The sequence below is a fragment of the Tachyglossus aculeatus genome, chromosome 1 (genome assembly GCF_015852505.1).
Source record: "Tachyglossus aculeatus isolate mTacAcu1 chromosome 1, mTacAcu1.pri, whole genome shotgun sequence".
Classification (NCBI taxonomy): Eukaryota; Metazoa; Chordata; class Mammalia; order Monotremata; family Tachyglossidae; genus Tachyglossus; species Tachyglossus aculeatus.
Window position 1 is genome coordinate 147,028,368 of NC_052066.1, and position 21,948 is coordinate 147,050,315.

General features: G+C 42.7%; 1 protein-coding gene across 5 annotated transcripts in view; it reads left to right on the plus strand.

Moving 5' to 3' along the window:
- Positions 1-21,948, plus strand: part of MOK (MOK protein kinase) — a 62,112-nt gene that overhangs the window by 9,347 nt on the left and 30,817 nt on the right. For 4 of the 5 annotated variants that reach the window (XM_038751934.1, XM_038751935.1, XM_038751937.1 and 1 more), the window contains exons 2-3: positions 9,372-9,486; positions 20,331-20,420. In XM_038751934.1, the coding sequence (XP_038607862.1) occupies positions 9,372-9,486; positions 20,331-20,420 (205 nt within the window). The remainder of the gene's footprint in view (positions 1-9,371; positions 9,487-20,330; positions 20,421-21,948) is intronic. The other variant, XM_038751936.1, reaches the window with a different exon arrangement.

Genomic DNA, 21,948 nt, shown 5'->3' on the forward strand with positions numbered 1-21,948 from the left:
CCCATTAGAGCCTGAGCTCCTTGCATGTAGAGAACGAGATTACTATTTCTGTTGTATTTAACCACTGTTCCCAGTAGATACTCAGTAAATGCCATTACTAATATTCCTGGAGGCTGGTAGACTAGGGAGGAGGCCAGTCAATCAGCAGTATTTGTTGAATACTTACTGTGTGCAGAGCACTGTACTAAGCACTTGGGAGAGTCCAATTAAAGTGGGTAATGATCTAACTACGATAGGACAAGGGATTGGACCATGGTAATAACTGTTTGGGTGGGAAGAAAGGGGCTGGCCAGGATTTAGCAGCTGACCAAATATGAGACCTGGAAGACAGTGAGGAGTTGGGGAATGATATCAAGATTGCAGGGTTCAATCAATCAATCATATTTATTGAGCGCTTACTGTGTGCAGAGCACTGTACTAAGCACTTGGGAAGTACAAGTTGGCAACAAGTTGGCAAGTTGGTTCAGGGGCAGGGAGGACGATGGAGTTCATTCATTCAATCGTATTTATTGAGCGCTTACTGTGTGCAGAGCACTGTACTAAGCGCTTGGGAAGTACAAGTCGGCAACATATAGAGACGGTCCCTACCCAACAACAGGCGCACAGTCTCCCTGGGGGACAGGGTCCGTGTCCAAGTCCCACCTGTGTTCTTGTTCCTAACGCTTAACACAGTGCTCTGCATACAGTAAGCGCATAATAAATAATATTACTACTGGAGGCGAGTTAGGGAGATACTAATTGAGAGTTGATCTGTGAGACGGAGAAAGCTGGTGGAAAATCTTGAAGCCAATGATAAGGAGCCTCTCCTTGAAGCAGAGGGAGATTGGTAGTCACTGGAAGTTTTTCAGTCAAACCCTCAATCTTTTTGCTAAGGGAGTTTTGGGGAAGAGTCAGCAGTCATGTAACATCAAGGAGTCCTGGAGAGGAGGCCAGTCATCATGGAATTGGTCTGAGGGTGCTGCGTAATGGACCACCCCCACAAAGCGATTTCTGCTTTGCCGACGACTTTCCCACGACAATCCACCCTTGCACTTTGCTCCTTTTCTTTAGACTGTGACCCCAGTTTTTTATAATGGCACTTAAGCGCTTACTATGTGCAAAGCACCGTTCTAAGCGCTGGGGATGTTACAAGGTGATCAGGTTGTCCCACGGGAGGCTCCCAGTATTAATCCCCATTTTACAGATGAGGTAACCGAGGCAATATTGGTGGGAAAGTTAGGTCGGGGAGTGGGTTTAGGAGGAGAAGATAAGGAGTTCATTTTTTAGACTTTGAGTTTGAGGTGCCAATCGGGCATCCAAGTGGAGCTACCCTAGAGGCAAGAGGAAGGGATTGTAAATTAAGCTCGATAATAATAATAATAATGTTGGTATTTGTTAAGCACTTACTATGTGCAAAGCACTGTTCTAAGCACTGGGGTAGGTACAAGGTAATCAGGTTGTCCCACGAGGGGCTCACAGTCTTCATCCCCATTTTACAGATGAGGGAACTGAGGCCCAGAGAAGTGAAGTGACTTGCCCAACATCGATGTGGGCAGGGTATGTGCCAACTCTGTTATATTGTACTCTCCCAAGCACTTAGTACAGTGCTCTGCACATTCATTCAATCGTATTTGTTGAGTGCTTACTGTGTGCAAAGCACTGTACTAAGCGCTTAATTGATAGATTGATGAGAGGAATGGTATTTATTGCCCTACGTGGGGCTGTGTCTGGGCTGCCTATAATTCATTCATTCAATCGTATTTATTGAGCGTTTCCTTTGTGCAGAGCACTTGCATCAATCCCAGTGCTTGGCAGATAGTATAACAGTGTGCTGGGCAGTGAGAAGCGGTGGCTTAGTGGAAAGAGCATAGGTTTGGGAGTCAGAGGACGTGGGTTCTAATCCCGGCTCTGCCACTTGTCTGCTGTGTGACCTTGGGCAATTCACTTCGCTGGGCTTCAGTTACCCCATCTGTCAAATGGGGATTAAAAGTGTGAGCCCCACGTGGGACAACCTGATTACCCTGTATGTACCCCAGTGCTTAGAATTGTGCTTGGCACATAGTAAGTGCTTAACAAACACGATAGTTATTAATTATTATTATTATTGCACTGTATTGAGTGCTAGGGAAAGCTTGACACCAATCCCTGCTCACAAGGCTCTTACCTCTATTTGAGGGGACAGACATAAAGAGGTTTGCAAATAGAGTAGTCTATTTTTGTGCTTACTATGTGTCAAATACTGTTCTAAGCGCTGGGATAGGTTCAAGTTAATCAAGTTGGACCCAATCCCCGTCCCACACGGGACTCACAATCTAAGTATGAGGAAGAATAGGCATCCCCATTTTACAGTTGAGGAAACCGAGGCACAGGGGAGTGCCCAGGGTCAGTCACACAGCAAGCAATTGGCAGAGCAGGTATTAGAACTCAGGTCCTTCTGACTCGCAGGCCTGTGCTCCCTCCTCTAGATTAAATAATCGACTGTATACTGATAATACATTTATATACACAAGTAAATGGATGAATGAGTTACCTGAAAGTGGAATGAGCAGAGCAGGGGGCCCAGAATAGAGCCTTGAGGGATGGATGTCCGCCGATAGTTGATGAGAGGTGGAAATGGAGCAGATGAGGAGGAGAATCAGAAGAGCATCTTAAGTCTGATGGTGTCTGAGGAGGAAAGGGTCCGCAGTAGCAAAACAGGCAGAAAAGTCAAGGAAGATCAGGATAAGCCCTTAGTACAGTGCTCTGCACACAGTAAGCACTCAATAATACGATTGATTGATACGGTAGAGCCCACTGGGCTTCATTTCAGTGGAGAAAAGAAATTGGAAACCAGATTGTAGAGAGTCAAAGAGAGAATTAGTTGAGATGCTCCATGAGGGCAATATTGTGCCTACCAACTATTGTAGTCTCTCCAGTGCTTAATACAGTGCTCCACACATAGAGTTCAATAAATATCATTGATGAAGTCAAAGCATTTGGCATATATAGCATGTTGAAAGAGTTTGGGCAGAACAGAGAGCAGGGAGATGGAGAGTGAGGATCGAGAGAGGGCTGTAGTTTTCTTATGGGCCCATTTCCAGATGGGAAATCTCGAGTATTAAGAAATTCTGTGGACTGCCTCTCATATTAGGAACTGATGTATTCCTTGGCATGTGTTTAAATTGAAAACAGCTTCCTCTGTGGTTTCCATGATTGTGACTGTGAACAGTTGTGATCCAGGTGATAATAATAACTGTGGTATTTAAGTGCTTAATTTGTGACTGTACCAAGCACTGGGGTAGATACAGGCTAATCAGGTTGGACACTTGAGGCTCGTTGTATTGATTACCATTTTATAGATGACGCACATGAGGCCTGGAGAAGTTTAAAGTGACTTGTCCAAAGTCACACAGCAGACGTGTTGCAGAGCAGGATTAGAACCCGAGTCTTTCTGATTCCCAGGCCCATGCTTTATCTGCTAGTCCATGCTGTTTCTTAATCGTTCAGTCTCAAATTGTTCATTTGAGTTTCTCATTGCTTTATTTTTCCACTGTGCTAACTGGGAACTTTAATGGGTCACTTGAGGATATGATTTTCAGTCAACCACAGTTGCTGTAGTTAAAAGAGTTGTAAGGTGGATTGATCACAGAAACATATATATATATATATGTATGTATATATATACATACATATATATAAAATTGTGATATTTGGTATCCAAGATGAAAAATTGGGGGCATATTTTTGTGTGTTTTTCTGTAATGACTGGGTAATCTATTAAAGGCTGAGGAGTGTTCAGTCAATCAAAGGTATTTATTGAGTGCTTACTGTATGCAGAGCACTGTACTAAATTCATGGACAGTTTTGTTCTCATTTCTTGTATTTGGTTTGGAAGGACAGGTTTCTAGTGTTAATGGAATTTTCATATTTCATTTCAAGTTCACCTAAAGCTTGGCCAGATAATTCATGGCTATTGAATTCAGTTTTGAATTTTATCGTTAACAATTTGTATTGATTTACCGGTGGGTCTCATAAGTGGAATTTAAATGTGTAAATAGTTAAAATGTAAAGGACTACACAATTGTTAAGTATTACCTTGAAAGTAATGGCCATTTTACTGAGTTGCTGAAAATTTCATCTTCACTGATCCTCAAAATTGGTTCAACTTTGCAGAAAAAAATACAAGTACATCCCAAATACCTTTTCTGCTATTTCTGAAATATTGAGATGAGCCTAGGTTGCTCTGTTCCTATCAGCAATTAATATTTTGTGTAGTTCGCAGGCTGATTAAAGTTTTTTCATCAGGTGTTTACTTTTGATGTGCTTCCAAGTTAGAAATAAAATCAAGATGGAATTCAAATCAAAGAAATAAAGGAGGTAATTCAATTATGTGAATCTCAGTTCTGCTATCTGATACGAAATAGATTGGCTCATGAAAGAACAATGAACCCCGTTCTAATGAAATGAAGAGGAGTAATCACTATTGGCTTAATTGCTTTTGGCTTCGAGAAGCATTCTCTTGTGGACTCTTAGGATATTGGACCTCATCGACTCCCTTAAATACGGTTTAAAATCCAATGACCTCTCCTTTCCCCCACCCCTATTAAGATATAGGGGAAACATCTAACCCGTTGTATTTTGTACTTTAAATACATAGAATGAATCTGAGAAGCAGCGAGACCTAGAGGAAAGAGGACTGCCTGGGGTGCGAGAGGACCTGGGTTCTAATCCCGGCTCTGCCTCTTGTCTGCTCTGTGGCTTTTGGCAAGTCGTTTAACTTCTTATCTGTAAAATGGGGATTAAATCCTACTCCCTCTTATCTAAACAGTGAGCCCTATGGGGTACAGGGACTGGGTCCAACCTGATAACCTTGTGTCTATCTACCCCAGTGCACAGACCAGGGCTTGGTGCATAGGAAGCACTTAACAATACAATAATTATGATCAGTTATTAATATTACTATACCTCCAAAGCATGACAGTATTTAAGAGGGGTGGCAGTGGCTGCAGCTGGAGAGAGCCCCAGTCAGGGGGAGGAGAGGCAGATTGTTGAGACTCAGCTCAGCTGCAGGAGCTTAACTCAACTAGCCACAGCCGTTCTTCCTGATGAGTGAGGAAGAGACTCAACCTTCTTCCTCCTCCTTCATCTTTCCCCCCTCCTGCCTCCTCCCATCTTTTTCTACCTCCTCCTCCCTCCTTTCTCTACCTCCTCCTCCCTCCTTTCTCCTCCTCCTCCTTTCTCCTCTTCCTCCTCCCTCCTCCTCCACCCTCCAACTGCCTTCCTTCCAAACTTCCCAGACGACCTCTATCTCCAGCTTTTGGAAGGAGGAGAGGGGTTAGAAATTCCTGGCACACGCCCATAGCATAGAGCCAAAGCAACGGCTCTGCTGTAGTAATGTAATACATAAAAAGCAGACCGAATCAGAGTCAAGCTTAAGTTATGTTTCCACTTATTCGGTAAAGATGGCACTGAGACGGCGTATTTGGACAATTAAGGAAAAAGCTTGAGTTGAAATTGAAATTGTGTTCATTCTTTCCCCTGTGAAGTCGAAGACATCTTTTACTATTAATATTTGCTGTTAGTCCCATAATTATTTTTGGAAATACAAATGAGCTTCTTAGAGGGTAATGCTTTCTTGATAGTTGCATAAATTCTGCTTGTATTAGTTTCTATAGGCAACTCTAAATTATTCAGGGGCTGATTAACCAAGATTCATTCATTGTCAGTCATTTATTGAGCGCTTACTGTGTGCAGAGCACTGTACTAAGCACTTGGGAAGTACAAGTTGGCAACATATAGTGACGGTCCCTAAAATGCCTCTCCTTTTTTCCTTTACAACTTCCTTTTGGCTATTTTTCTCCTTACTAGCACTTGCAGATGACCAACAGGGAAATGTTTTAGAATTAAGGACACCTTTATAGCACAATGGACAGCTGCGCTTTTAACTGACTCATAACTATGGCAAATTTTCTGGAGGTGGTCTGTAACTTTCCATGATTTTTTTTTCCACGTGGGAAGCCATATTTTTCCCCAGACTTCCTTCTTGATGATTTTCCTCTTGGAGCAGTGGTTCCACAGGAAAACCCCAAGAGAAAAGAATTTAGATTTGGCAGGAAAAAAGTGGAGCGAGCCACAGCTTTGTCTTTCCTTTCCAAAATGTGGAGTGGCAGCTTCCTGCTTCTAGGACAGTTGGGTGTAGAATCAATCAATCAGTGGTATTAATTGAGTGCTTACTGTGTGCAGAGCATTGTTCTAAGCGTTTGGGAGAGTACAATATGTCGCCGATATGTACTTCCCAAGCGCTTAGTACAGTGCCGTGCACACAGTAAGCGTTCAATAAATATGATTGAATGAATACCACAGAATTAGCAGTAATGTTCCTTGCTTGTAATGAGCTTAGACTGCCCCCACCCTCCCACCTTGTATCATCATCATCAGTCGTATTTATTGAGCGCTTACTGTGTGCAGAGCACTGTACTAAGCGCTTGGGAAGTACAAGTTGGCAACATCTAGAGACAGTCCCTACCCAACAGTGGGCTCACAGTCTAAAAGTCCTTGAAATCCATTGCAATGGTATTACTCTTTTAGGACAGCATTTCTTGGATCTATAGACAGGGCTGCTATACATTATTGGTCAAAGCGAGGTCACTTATACTATACAAACATAAGAAGCACTTTAAGCATATTGGTAAGGTACTTTTCTGTGACTATTACTTTAAATGAGCAAATGAAATTCTGGAAGATCATTTGAAAGTATTTGTTCTTCTCAACCACCGACACTTAGCAATTGTATTAGGCTTCTAATAGGGCTTTGACATATTTACTTTTCTCCCCCATTCCACAGTGAGACGAGAGGAAAAAATCATTTTAGGACGGAAAGCAGATTGCCAATCATCCTGTAATCAATCAATCAATCAATCGTATTTATTGAGTGCTTACTATGTGCAGAGCACTGTACTAAGCGCTTGGGAAGTACAAGTTGGCAACATATAGAGACAGTCCCTACCCAACAGTGGGCTCACAGTCTAAAAGGGGGAGGCAGAGAACAAAACCAAACATACTAACAAAATAAAATAAATAGAATAGATATGTACAAATAAAACACTGTACTCGGTGTCTCGCTTATTCCTGGCTTATTCCTGACTCAAACCTGGCTACAGTGGTCCATATCCTTCACCTCGTAGGAGAGGGTAACGAGGGAGATGTTTAGCAGAGAAAATGTTTAGTGGAATTCTGGCCTTAGGCATTGAGGTTAATTTGAAATACCGTCGGGTCTCCCACCTCAACCCCCTCATTCACAGTGTTTCCTCAGCCTGGAGCTCCCCGCTCCCCCCGTGAGCCCACTGTTGGGTAGGGACTGTCTCTATATGTTGCCAGCTTGTACTTCCCAAGCGCTTAGTACAGTGCTCTGCACACAGTAAGCGCTCAATAAATACGATTGATGATGATGATGATGACCCTTTTAGACTGTGAGCCCACCTTTTAGACTGTGAGCCCACCTTTTAGACTGTGAGCCCACTGTTGGGTAGGGACTGTCTCTATATGTTGCCAATTTGTACTTCCCAAGTGCTTAGTACAGTGCTCTGCACATAGTAAGCTCTCAATAAATACGATTGATGATGACTCCCAAATCTGAGAGACCCGTTGTTCAACACCCTACTAAAATCCCACCTCTTCCTTCAAGCCTTCCCTAACTCAGGTCCATCAGTCCTCAGCACTTGTGGCTGTGCATCTCTAGTCAGTTGTGCAGTCAGTCATTTATTCCGATGACTCCGTTGGCCTCCCCCTCAAGACTGTAAACCCTCTGTGGGCACGGAATCGGTCTGTTATCGTGTTGTGCAGTGTGGCTTAGTGGGTAGAGCACAGGCCCGGGAGCCAGAAGGACCTGGGTTCCAATGGAGGATCTGGAAGCAGCATGGCTCAGTGGAAAGAGCCCGGGCTTGGGAGTCAGAGGTCATGGGTTCAAATCCCGGCTCTGCCAGTTGTCAGCTGGGTGACTTGGGGCAAGTCACTTCACTTCTCTGGGCCTCAGGTCCCTCATCTGTAAAGTGGGAATTAAGACTGTGAGCCCCACGTGGGACAACGTGATTGCCTTGCAACCTCCCCAGCGCTTAGAACAGTGCTTTGCACATAGTAAGTGCTTAATAAATGCCATCATTATTATTATTATTGTACTTTCCCAAGCACTTAGTACAGTGCTCTGCACACTCTTAGTGCCCAGACTGAGCCCCATCTTTCCTCTCCCCCTCCCCACCTCCCCATCCCCCCGCCTTACCTCCTTCCCCTCCCCGCAGCACCTGTATATATGTATATATGTTTGTATGTATTTATTACTCTATTTATTTTACTTGAACATATTTACTCTATTTTATTTGGTTCCTATGTTTTATTTTGTTTTGTTGTCTGTCTCCCCCTTCTAGTCTGTGAGCCCACTGTTGGGTAGGGACCGTCTCTGTATGTTGCCGACCTGTACTTCCCAAACGCTTAGTACAGTGCTCTGCACACAGTAAGCGCTCAATAAATACGATTGAATGAATGAATGAATTGTGGCTTTGTGACCTCGGGCCAGTCACTTCACTTCTCTGTGTTTGTTAACTCATCTGTAAAATGAGGGCTTCGACTGAGAGCCTTAGGTGGGGCAGGAACTGTATTCAACCCAATTGAACTTGTATCTACACCAGAGTGCCTGGCACGTAGTATGCGCTTAACAAATACCACAATTATTATTATTATAACTCTTCCAAGCGCTTAGCACAGTGCCCTGAAAACAGTAAGCACTCAATAAATTTGAATGATTGTAAATATTACTACACCCATCAGCCCCATTAGAGAGTAAGATCCTTGTAAGTGGAGAACCTGGTTTTTGCTAAGGTGCTTTCCTGAACCTTAGTAAAAGACATCACAGTCAATTAATATCATTACTACACTACAAATTGAAACTCTCTCCTTTTTTACTCTGATTAAGGTATCCAGTCTGATTAGTCCACAGAGCCAGAAGCTAGTCAGAGCCAGCATTAATGAATTAAGCCTATGGCCCCCAAAACAAATATGATCATTCTGACTTTCACACCTTGTTTTAGTTTTCAGTTAAAACTTTTAGGGTAATTTGTGTCTGAAGCGTAAAAATGAAGGCTTTTCATTCTGCTTTATAAATAAAAACAAACATATCTATGTTAATAGTGGACATGATATGTAATAGTAATCATACAGTTAATAATGCCGTGGCATGTGAATGAGCAGAATTGAATTCCAATTTTTTTTAAAAAAGCCCTTTTTTACTATTAAATTGCGATATGAAACTGTATTTGTAAATGAGAAACATAGCACATATTGAAATACTGTATTTGCTTTTTGATTAAGAACAAATATAAAGTGTATTTAGTTATGTTTTTAAAAATTATTTCTGTTTGTAGAATATAGGGCGATTGGCAAAATAGGGGAAGGAACATTTTCTGAAGTTACCAAGATGCAGAGCCTAAGAGATGGAACTTACTATGCGTGTAAGCAAATGAAACAGCACTTTGAAAGGTAGGTACATTTAATAATTTATTAACCTAAATCTAAATGCCCTGTGTCACTGTGACACTAAATTGGATGATCTAAAGGTTTAAAGTAATGTCGACTTTTTCCTGTGTTACACACTTAATAATAATACTGATACTTAAGCACTTACTATGTGCCAAGCACTGTTCTAAGTGCTGGGACAGATACAAGGTAATCAAGTTGTCCCACATGGGGCTCACAGTCTTAATCCCCATTTTACAGATGAGGGAACTGAGGCCCAGAGAAGTTAAGTGACTTGCCCAAAGTCACACAGCTGACAAGTTATAGAGTCGGGATTAGAACCCACAACCTCTGACTCCCAATCAATCAATCAATCATATTTATTGAGCGCTTACTGTGTGCAGAGCACTGTACTAAGCGCTTGGGAAGTACAAGTTGGCAACGCCCATGCTCTTTCCACTGAGCCACGCTGCTTCTCATGCTTGTAGTAAAGTACATTATTCAGTTTAGATTTTCTCTGACAGACCTTGAAGAAAAAGATTTGTTTTGTGGTGCCCTGTTGTCAATAATGTACATATATTGAATATGTTGTCTGTGTGACTCTTTGGACCTTACTGACTTCTTTGCAGAAAATCAATCGTAGAGACCTACTTTTGATGAGGAGCAATTAAGTACCTTTGTAATTATCAAGTTCGGGCAATGTTGCAACAGTGATAAAGGCTAAAGGATTTTCACTGTCTGTCGTTCAGTGGTATTTATTGAGGACTTGCCATGTGCAGAGAGCACTGTACGAAACATGTAGAAGAATACAATACAATAGAGTTGATAGGCGTGATTCCTGCCCACGAGGGGTTTAGAGTCTATAGGAGGAGACAAATATTAAAATAGGGGAAATGGCAGGGTATAAGGATGTCTTCTAGACTGTGAGCCCGTTGTTGCGTAGGGACTGTCTCTATATGTTGCCTACTTGTACTTCCCAAGCATTTAATACAGTGCTCTGCACACAGTAAGTGCTCAATAAATATGATTGATTGAATGAATGAATATGCATAAGTGAATATATAGATATATAGATATATAGATATATATATATCATGGCTCAGTGGAAAGAGCCCAGGCTTTGGAGTCGGAGGTCATGGGTTCAAATCCCCGCTCCGCCACTTGTCAGCTGTGTGACTTTGGGCAAGTCACTTCACTTCTCTGGGCCTCAGTTACCTCATCTGTAAAATGGGGATTAAGACTGAGCCCCACGTGGGACGACTCGATCACCTTGTAACCTCCCCAGAGCTTAGAACAGTGCTTTGCACATAGTAAGCGCTTAATAAATGCCATTATTATTATTATTATTATATATTTGTGAAGCAGCTTGGCCTAGTAGGAAGAGCACGGGCTTGGGAGTCAGAGGATGTAGGTTCTAATCCTGCCTCCACCACCACCTGTCTGTTGTGTGACCTTGGGCAAGTCACTTAACTTCTCTGTGTCAATTTCCTCATCTGTAAAATGGGGATGAAGACTGTGAGCCCCGTGTGGGAAAGGGACTGTGTCTAACTGATTACTGTGCATTCATTCATTCATTCATTCAATCGTATTTATTGAGCGCTTACTGTGTGCAGAGCACTGTACTAAGCACCTGGGAAGTACAAGTTGGCAACACATAGAGACGGTCCCAACCCAACAATGGGCTCACAGTCTAGAAGGGGGAGACGGAGAACAAAACCAACCATATTAACAAGCATGGCTTAGTGGGTAGGGCATGGGCCTGGGATTCAGAAGGTCAATCAGTCAATCAATCAATCAATCAATCGTATTTATTGAGCGCTTACTATGTGCAGAGCACTGTACTAAGCGCTTGGGAAGTACAAATTGGCAACATATAGAGACAGTCCCTACCCAACAGTGGGCTCACAGTCTAAAAGTCATGGGTTCAAATCCCGGCTCCACCACTTGTCTGCTTTGTGACCTTGGGCAAGTCACTTCACTTCTCTGGGTCTCAGTTACCTCATCTGTAAAATGGGGATTAAGACTATGGGACAACCTGATTACCCTGTATCTACCCCAGTGCTCAGAACAGCGCTTGGCACATCGTAGTGCTTAACAAACACCATAATGATAATAAAAATAATAATAATAATCTACCCCAGCGCTTAGAACAGTGCTTTGCAAATAGTAAGTGCGTAACAAATATCATCATTCTTATTATTATTAATTAATAAGTGCAGTGGGGTTGTGGGTGAGATGAATAGCAAATGCTTGCGGGGGGTATAGATCCAAGTGCTTAGGTGATGCAGAAGGAAGGGTGAATAGGGGAAAGGAGGGCTTAGTTAGGGAAGGCCTCTTGGATGAGATGTGATTTGAGGAAAGCTTTGAAGGGGTAAGAGTGATGGATATGGATACGAAGGGAAAAGGAGCTCCAGGCCAAGAGGGGGATGCTGGCAAGGGATTGGCAGTGAGATGGACGAGATCAAGGTTCAGTGAACATGTTGGTATTAGAGGAGCTAAACGTGGGCTGCATTGTAATAGATCTGCAAAGTAAGGTAGGAGAGGGTTAGCTGACTTGAGTGCCTTAAGGTGCCATGTAGATGTATGCTTCTTGTTGTTAGGGATCACATCTATCAACTCTATTATATTTTACTTTCCCAAGCACTTAGCACAGTGCTGTGAACACAGTAAGTGCTCAATAAATTTAATTAAAGCCGATAGTAAGGAGTGTGCGATGTGGAAATGGATGGGTAACCCTTGGAGGGTTATGGAGAGATATGATCTGAACAGTTTTTAGGAAAGAGTGAAGTATGGACAAGAGTGGGGAGAGATGGGGGCAGGGAGGTCAGTGAGGAAGTTGATGCAGGCATCAAGGTGGGGTAGAATAAGTGCTTGAATCCACATAGTATGTTTGGATGAGGAGAAAAGGGCAGATTCCAAAGAATTTGCCAAGATAGGATTTACAGGATTTGGGGACAGACTGAATATATGGGTTGAATGAGAGCGATGAATCGAAGATAATGCCAAGATTTGGGGCTTGTGAAGACAAGAAAAATGGTTGTGTTGTCAGCGGTGATGGGAAAGTCGTGGAGGGAGGACAGGGTTTGGGTGGGAAGATGAGGGGTTCTGTTTTGGACAGGCTAAGTCTGCGGTTTTCGTGGGACGTCCAAATACAGATGTCTTGAAGGAATTGTGAGACTGCAGAGAGGAAGAGAGGTCAGAGAGACTTGTGAATCAGTTGAATTTTATGGAGCGTGAATCATCCACATAGGTATGGTAGTTGAAGCGGTGGGAGCAAATGGGTTCTCTGAGGGAGGGAGTGTAGGTGGAGAGTAGAAGGAAACTCAGAACTGGGCCATGGCTTAGTGGATAAAACACAGGCCTGGGACTCAGAAGGACACGGATGGAGAGAATAGGTTTTGAGAGGAGGCAAGAGGTACAATTGGGAAGGGTAGGAGAGTCAACACATTTGGTAATCTCATTGTGAACAGGGATCGTATCTCTTTTGTATTGTATTGTCCCAAGTGCATAGCACAGTGCTCTGCACACAATAAGCCCCCCATAAGTACCACTGATTGATTGGATCTGTACCCTTTAAGCACTTGGTATTCACCACCCCACCCATCCTCAGCCCCACAGCACTTAGATACGTATCCTTAACTGATTTATAGTAATGTCTGTCTCCCCCACTAGACTGTAGTCTCCTTGTGGGCAGGGATGCATCTACCAATTCAGTTGTACTCTCCCAAGTACTTAGTATAGTGTTCTGCACACAGGAAGTGCTCAATAAATCCCACTGGTTGATGGAGGGGTGGGAGGAGGATAGGACTGGAGAGGAGTAGAAGAGGTTTTAGGGAGATTACGCCCAGTGGATTCCAGGATTCAAATATGCAACGAGGGCATTACGGGAAAGAGACTGGGAGGTGAAGGAGCAGGGAGATTAAGCAAGGAATTAAAAGTCTGAAAAAGCTGACGCAGGGAAGTCATTTCTGGCCGAGTTCTGGAAACAGCACCAAAAACCCTAAGCGGAATGGAGTGACTCATAATACTCTTCAGCTTTTTCCCATTGATTTCTGAATTGGCATTTTGATTGCTACCATTTTATCACTGATGGCCTGTTGCAGAAACTGAATCCTAGTTTCCTCTGCTGGAAAGGTAATTGCCTTTGGGGACATCTTAAGAGCTGAGATGGGGAACAAACTGATAGTTTTTAGTCACTGCTGATAGTGACAGTGGGCCCCAAAGGAAATTCAGTAGTTTAATTTTGCTTTTCAGGACAAATCTATGCAAGCTATTTTCTTAGCTTTCCAATTCCATTTGGAAGTATTGAAGTGTCCCACTGGAATAAACACATCCTTCTATCATTGTCATTTACTAAAAAATGTTAGTCACATACTCCTTGGAACACAATCTCTGCGGGCTGGTTTTTGTAAATCATTGTTTGGAATCTTGTTTTTGTTTTATTATGATTCCTAACCTGTAAAAACTACAGATTGCGAGCCCAATGCGGGACAGAGCCCATGCTTGAATTTTGCTTAATTATATTCATGTCGACCCTTGGTCCATTACTTAACATAGAGGAAATGTTCAGTAAATATCATTACTGCAGATGATTGTGGTATTTCTTAAGCCCTTACTATGTATTAAGCACTGGGGTAGACACAAGAAAATCAGGTCCCACATGGGTAACACAGCCTAAGTTGGAGGGAGAACAGATATGGAATTCCCATTCTGTAGAGGAGGGAACTGGGACACATAGAAGTTGTGACTTGGCAAAGATTACACAGCAGGTATGTGATGGAGCCAGGATTAGAACCCAGGTCTTCTGACTCCCGTCCATGCTCTTTTCCACTAGGCCACTCTACTTCTCCAACTACTACTTCTAATATTATTACCACTTATGGGAACTCTAAGGCACTGAAAAGGAAAGTAACTGTGTCAGAGACAGAGGCAGGATGGCCTAATGGAAAGAACACAGGGTTGGGAACCAGGAGATGCAAGGTTTGATCTCAGCTCTGGCCTGGCCTGCTGTGTGACCTTAGGCAAGACACTCAACCTGTCTGTGCCTCATCTTGGTCACCTACAAAATGGGGAGAGGTTACCTAACGTCCCTTCCCTCTTTGATTTTGAGCTTCATGTGTGACAGGGACCACGTCCAATCTGATTATTTTGTATCTACTCCAGCCTTTCAGGATAGTTTTTTGGTTTAACCTATCAAGCACTTAATAAACAACAAAATTCATAGTAATAATTAAAAGGTGGGTTTCGAATTTTTAGTTTCCCCTGCTGGGTTCCACTCTTTTCATTAAACAAACACTGTTATTGTTTATTTTGACAGATGTTCTTGTTAATCCGAAAAATTGACAGGCAAAAAAAAATATCTTCAGCATTAAATGAGGTATCTGAGTGCCTCCTGTGTGCAGAAGACTACTATCTAATAATAATAATAATTGTGGTATTTAAGTTGTAGGTTGGTTACAAAATAAGCAGGTCGGACACATTCTGATGTGGGGCTTAGTCTAAGGGGAAGGGAGAACTAATATTTCCTGCCCATTGTACAGATGGGGAAATTGTCCAGGGTCACACAACTGGCAAGTGGCAGTGCTGGGATTAGAACTCAGGTCCCCTGATTCCCTGGCCTGGCCTTCTTTCACTAGGACAGGTTAGCCACTGAGCCAATGGGAGAGGCAATCAATCAATCAATCGTATTTATTGAGCGCTTACTGTGTGCAAAGCACTGTACTAAGTGCTTGGGAAGTACAAGTTGGCAACATATAGAGACAGTCCCTACCCAAAAGTGGGCTCACAGTGTAAAAGAGGCAACAGAAGGTGACGTAAGCTATCTGATGAGACAGACATAAAATAATTTACAAATAGGATGAAGACATGCGCAAGTCATTTAGTAGGTAACATGGTAGGTTCTAAAGTGCATTCAGAAGTAGTGACTTGCAAAAGTGCTCAGGTGGTACAGAAATGCCAGTAAGGAAGGTGTGACCCCCCCCAGAAGAAGAAAAATTCATTGGGGAAAGTCTCCTGGAGGAGATGGGATTTCAGAAAGGTTTTAAAGGTGGAGGGAGCTGTAATCCAGTGGAGTTGAAAGGGGAGGGAGTTCTGTGCAGGAAAAAGGGGGTGAGGGCAGGAGTCATAGGTGACAGTCATAAATGAGGCACAGCGAGAAGCTGAGCTTGGGAATAGAGAATGGAAGCTGGGGTATAGTAAGAGAAGAAAGTGGATAGTAAAGAGGGAGAGAGCTGATATATCTGATGTATATGTAGATGCTCCAGGGCTTTTGAGGCCTGCATGCCTCGCCATTTATTACTTTCTATAGTTCCCCCTGCCCCATCAAAGTTCCCACTCCCATTCCTGAGCAGGATGGCTGCAGATGGTTGGAATTGCAGAAAAGAAGAGGTTTGTTTCAAGGATCCCAACTCTAACTGGAGGTAGTAATAATAATGGTATTTGTTAAACACATACCATACGCCAAGCACTGCACCAAGCACCGGGGTAGATACAAGGTAATCAAGTCAGACACAGTCCTTATCCCTCCTTGGGTTCACATCCGGTCTGTCACCAGATCCTGCCGGTGTCACCTCCACAACATCGCCAAGATCCGCCCTTTCCCCTCCATCCAAACCGCTACCTTGCTGGTTCAACCTTTCATCCTATCTCGACTGGATTACTGCATCAGCCTCCTCTCTGATCTCCCATCCTCCTGCTTCTCCCTGCTTCAGTCTATACTTCACTCTGCTTCCTGGATTATCTTCCTACAGAAACACCCTGGGCGTGTCGCTCCCCTCCTCAAAGATCTCTAGTGGCTGCCAGTCAACCTATGAATCAGGCAAAAACTCCTCACCCTCGGCTTCAAGGCTGTCCATCACCTCGCCCCTTCCTACCTCACCTCCCTTCTCTCCTTCTATAGCCCAGCCCGCACCCTCTGCTTCTCTGCCACCGCTAACCTCCTCACTGTGCCTTGTTCTCGCCTGTCCCACCATCGACCGCTGGCCCACGTCCTCCCCCTGGCCTTGAATGCCCTCCCTTCACACATCCACCAAACTACCTCTCTTCCTCCCTTCAAAGCCCTACTGAGAGCTCACCTCCTCCAGGAGGCCTTCCCAAACTGAGCCCCCACTTTTCCTCTCCTTCTCCTCCCCCCCCCATCGCCCCCTCCGCCCTACCCCCTTCCTCTCCCCACAGCACTTGTGTATATTTGCACATATTTATTACTCTATTTATTTTATTAATGATGTGCATATAGCTATAATTCTATTTCTTCTGATGGTATTGACACCTGTCTACTTGTTTTGTTGTCTGTTTCCCCTTCCTAAACTGTGAGCTCATTGTTAGGTAGGGACTATTTCTATATGTTCCCGATTTGTATTTCCCAAGCGCTTAGTACAGTGCTCTGCACACAGTAAGTGCTCAATAAATACACTTGAATGAATGAATGAGTGAACAGTCTAAGGAAGTAGAGTAAGTGTTCGATCCCCATTTGACAGCTGGGGGGGAGCTGAGGCACAGAGAAGTTAAGCGACTTGCCCGAGGTCACACAGCAGGCAACTGGCAGAACTGACATTAGAATCCAGGTCCCCAGTCCATGCTCTATCCACCAGGCCTCGCTGTTTTCCTGCTGCACTCTAATTTATCAGACCACCTATTTTTATGAGCCTTTTAAGTTTAAGTTCATGTAGTGTTTCAGATCAAAGGTTTCATAAACTGTTGTAGTTGTGATTTCTATGTATTTATAAAATCTTGGTATCATGCACTCCTACGGAGGATGGACATATATATATATGTATATATGTTTGTACATATTTATTACTCTATTTTACTTGTACATATCTATTCTATTTATTTTATTTTGTTAGTGTGTTTGGTTTTGTTCTCTGTCTCCCCCTTTTAGACTGTGAGCCCACTGTTGAGTAGGGACTGTCTCTATATGTTGCCAACTTGTACTTCCTAAGCGCTTAGTACAGTGCTCTGCACACAGTAAGTGCTCAATAAATATGATTGATTGATTGATATATGTATATATATATATACATATATATATATATATCTCAACCAAAATAGGGGAACATCAAGCAGTAAATAAAGAAGCACAGTGTTTGTGTGGATTTCTGTGGCTGCTAACTACTTTGACTTACAGAAAAATAGGCCCAAGCACAAGGAATTTTTCAGGTATATGTGTCTTGGATAAAATATCTGCTTTAAATTAAATGGAAACTATTGAAAAGTGTCAGTTTGGAATTGACATTATCCCAAACTATTGCCTAGTCCCTTGATAACATGATTACAAAGTGCATCTCGTTCAGCAAAAATGGCAACTAAGACAAAAACGAGGAAACAAGTCTTTCTGTCTCAGTGAAAGGTCTCTTGATGTATAGAACGGCCCTGGTCTGCATTAGATGTGCAGGGGAACGTTCAGTGTTAATAATGTTAATAGGCTGAGGTTAAAGCCAGCTTAATGAAGAGAAGAATCTGGAAGATTTAAAATTCAATAATTTGGAATTTCATTTTACTTAGGGTTTTAGGACTTGTGTGAAGAGGGTTTTGAAACTGTAGCCTATTTCTTTTTTTTTTTTAACTGCTTCTCCAGGTACTAGAAAGCAAGTATTTCCTTGTCTATTTGACAACACATTTTCTTGTAGATTAGATTTAAGAAATTAACCACAGAAGCAATAATCTATGTAGCTGAAGTTAATACTGCTCATGCCTTTTACTTTCATGCTATGAACTGCCGAGGTTTGATAATTTTAATTGACCAACCCTTGGAGGCAATCTATCCCCCAAGAAGATCTGTGTATGATGGGAATCGAATTACTGAAATAGCAAATATCCTTATAAAGAAGACATTAGTTCCGACAGTCATTTCTTTTCCCAAGTAATTGTACTCAGAAATATTCCTTTTAAGGCAAGTCATTTTGACTGTCTTTGATTTGGCATTTGCTTTTATGCTCCTTTGTCCAAACCCATTTTCCCTCTCTGAAAAAGCGGTAATGTGCTAAGCATGATGTTTTCAAGATTCACAAATCCCCTGAAGCAGAGAAAATTTGGCAGTGATTGGCCCTGTCCTTTTTAGATCCTTCTCCTCGATGCTGAAATTATTGAGCATGACGTTCATTGATTCAGTTTAAGCACTCTCGTGCAAACAAAAACAGACAATGTCCGGCGTCTTTAATTCTAAGACAGTGGTGTTCGGTGCCCGTCTGTAGAGTTAGATTTAAGAAAAAAAAAGGCGATAGTGCAGACTCCTTATTTCAGAAGTTGAAATCTGTGTTTTTTTCTTTTACAGATTGTAATTGTACGATTAAGTTCCAGTCATTTTTGTTAAAACGTGGTTTCATTACTCAACTTGGAGAGTCAATCAGTAGCATTTATCGAATGCCTACTGTGCACTGTACTAAGCGCTCGGGAAAGTACAATATAATAGGGTTAGGAGACACGACCCCTCCCCACAAGGATCTTGGGCCTAGGATCCAGCAACAGCCAAGGCGGCCCGAACAGATCTGGGGGGACCAGCTTTAGGGAGTGTGGAGCCCAGGCACTTGCACTGGGGATAAAAAATCAGAGTTCATTCATTCGATTGTATTTATTGAGCATGTACTGTGTGCAGAACACTGTACTAAATGCTTGCAGAGTGGCAAGAAGGGAATTCTGATACGGCTGCCTGTGCCAACAGGACAGCACCAGAACTCAGGCTCCTGGGCAATGGGGTCCTGGTTGAGACCCTGTACCATTCGTTTTCATCCCCATTGCCTGTTGGCAGTAGCGGTGACACATGGGACCATATGAGTCCCTGATTTCCCCCAAAAAAATACAGGATGGGTTGAAGGGGGGCTTGGGAAGTAGGAGAGGGGCAGGCCATGTTCGGGGTGCATGAAGGCCAAAAATATCCATAGGAATAATGGGAGAGAGGGACAAGGAGACATGGACAACAGAGAGTGATCTGCAGTCTAATTTTTATGTACCTGTAGGGTTTGGTCAACATGTTGTAGCTGGTTCTGGGATGAAACCTAACTAATTCTGTGTAAGTCTGTTGAAAAGTGTATCCTGGATATAGCCACATTTTCAAGGAACGCATGGTGGGCATATCCTGTGAGACCGGTTCAATAGTTCACTTCAAGTTTCAGTCTTCTATGTTTTGAGACAAACTTTATAAAGTGCTCTTAGCTCCCACAGCCTTCTTGAATTTCTCCCAGTGTCACTGAGGCCCCTTACTGCCAAGTGAAACAGTCATTTCCCCAAACATGATTTTTGGTTAACTCTAGGGTTTGCAAGAACTCAACTCGCATGTTGTAGGAGAAATGTTGGTCCCTGGTTACATCCTCTAGTGAGTTGGAGAATATGTGTCCTACCCATGGGGAGCTTGCAGTCTAGAGGGGGAGATAATCATTGAAATAATTTACAGAGAGGGGAAATGGGGGGAGTATAAGGATCGATACATAAGTACTTCAGCTACCTCATCTGTAAAATGGGGATTCAATATCTGCTCTCCCTCCTACTTAGATTGTGAGCCCCATGTAGGATAGGGAATGTGTCCGATTTGATTATCTTGTACCTACTCCTTCATTTAGTTGTACTTTCCCAAGCACTTAGTAAGTGTTCTGCACACAGTAAGTGCTTAATAAATACGATTGAATGAATGAATACGGTGCTTGGCACATAGGAAGTGTTTAACAGTTAGCGTAAAAAGACCCTTACTCTTGTTCAGAGAAAAGCCAAACTAAAAAAAAATTGAACTGCATGAACAAAGCACCCTTCAGTAGGAGCATGTGTTTCAAAAATGGTTGCCCCACAATTATCCAGTTAGTAGTTCAGAATATATTTCAGAATCTACCTAATTTGGAGTAGATTCAATTGTAATTGTAGCACTTTTTTTTTATCCACAGTATTGAACAAGTGAACAATCTACGGGAAATACAAGCAATGAGGCGCCTGAACCCCCATCCTAATATCCTCACGTTACATGAAGTTGTTTTGTACGTATAATTTTTTTTTTTTAATTCTCTACAGTAGGTTCTTGTAATTCAGTTATCTTGGGGAGAGAGAGGGCATAGTGTGGAAACTGGTTCAGCAGCTCATTGATAATTATTTCTTTTATTTTAACTTTTCACATTTTTATTCTGGCTTATAATTATTGTATCATATTTATTCAGTTCTCATGGCTCTAAGATAAAAAAGGTAAATAAGGCCCCAAAATGGCTAGTAGAAAAGAATACAGAACTATGGTATTTTAGTTTGAGGAACAGTTTTTTCAGAATCTGAAATTAGCTTATGGTTTAGCGGACTGTAGCATTTGTGGCCTCTAGGACTGTAAGTTCATTGTGGGCAGGGAAAGTGTCTACCAACTCTGTTATAATGTACTCTCCCAAGCGCTTAGTACAGTGCTCTAACACAGTAAAGCGCACAATAAATATGAATGACTGAAAACATGGGTAGTGTCTTCCAGATTTATTGCTGTCATTTAGGTTGCCATGTCAAGGCAGTATACTCTAGGCATTTTTTGTAAAACATCTTGTTTTCCCAAGGAAAAAGCTGACTGATTCCCATGAACTTCACAGGCCTGAAAGAAATCCCCGCCATAGGTGCCAGCTTTTAATTTCGAGCAAAGGGGTGAAAAGGGCCTCAGGGATTTTAGAGAGGATGAAGACTGAAGGGGGATGGGTTTCAAAAAGTTAATTAGTCCAGAAAGTCACACCTTGGGGTCTTTTCAGTCCTGACTGGAAACTGGCGGGTCTTCTCAGCCATCTGGGGATGAGCAAATTGGGAATCCGGTACTAAAAGCTGTGGGGAGCCATCTTTTAGGTCAGTCAATTAATGGTATTTACTGAGCACTTACTGTGTGCAGAGCTCTGTACTAAGCGCTTGGAGTTGGTAGATATGTTTCCTGTCCACAAGGAGCTTACAGTCTAGAGGAGGAGTTTACAGTTTAGGTATCCACAATGGGTCTCTGTCAAATTAGGGACAAGATGGAGTTTCAATTCAGGGGACTTTCACTCCTCCGGTCCCAGTTGGCAATAACTTTTTTGTGGGCCTCCTATCAGTGGGCTCAGAGACAAGGGTCCGCATTCCAAGTATTGCATCTTTTTCTGAGAATCTGTCCCTCAGAATCCTAATACGGGGATAGGTGACTTTAAAACATAGCCCCATTTTTAATTAGGGAGAAAAACTATTGTGAATTACTTTCAAACTAAAGTAGCCCATCGTTACCTGAGCTGCTGGGTAGCTTTCAGGCTTGGAATGCCCTGCTCCCGAAAGCCTGGGACTGGATTGACTCTCAACCCTGGACAACCAGTTTCTGAATTAGCCCAGTCTGCTATTTCGAAGTACCAGTCTGAAGCCCTGGAAGTAATTTTAGGCCAGTGTCTCAGAAGGATTTGGAGGTGGTGGCCCGGTTATGTCACTCTGCACATTTCTAAGTTTTAAGAGTGACATTCCGGAGAAGCCACAGATATATGCATAGTGATTCTTAGCCAGAGTTTTAGGCTCGAGTGTTACCCTCACATC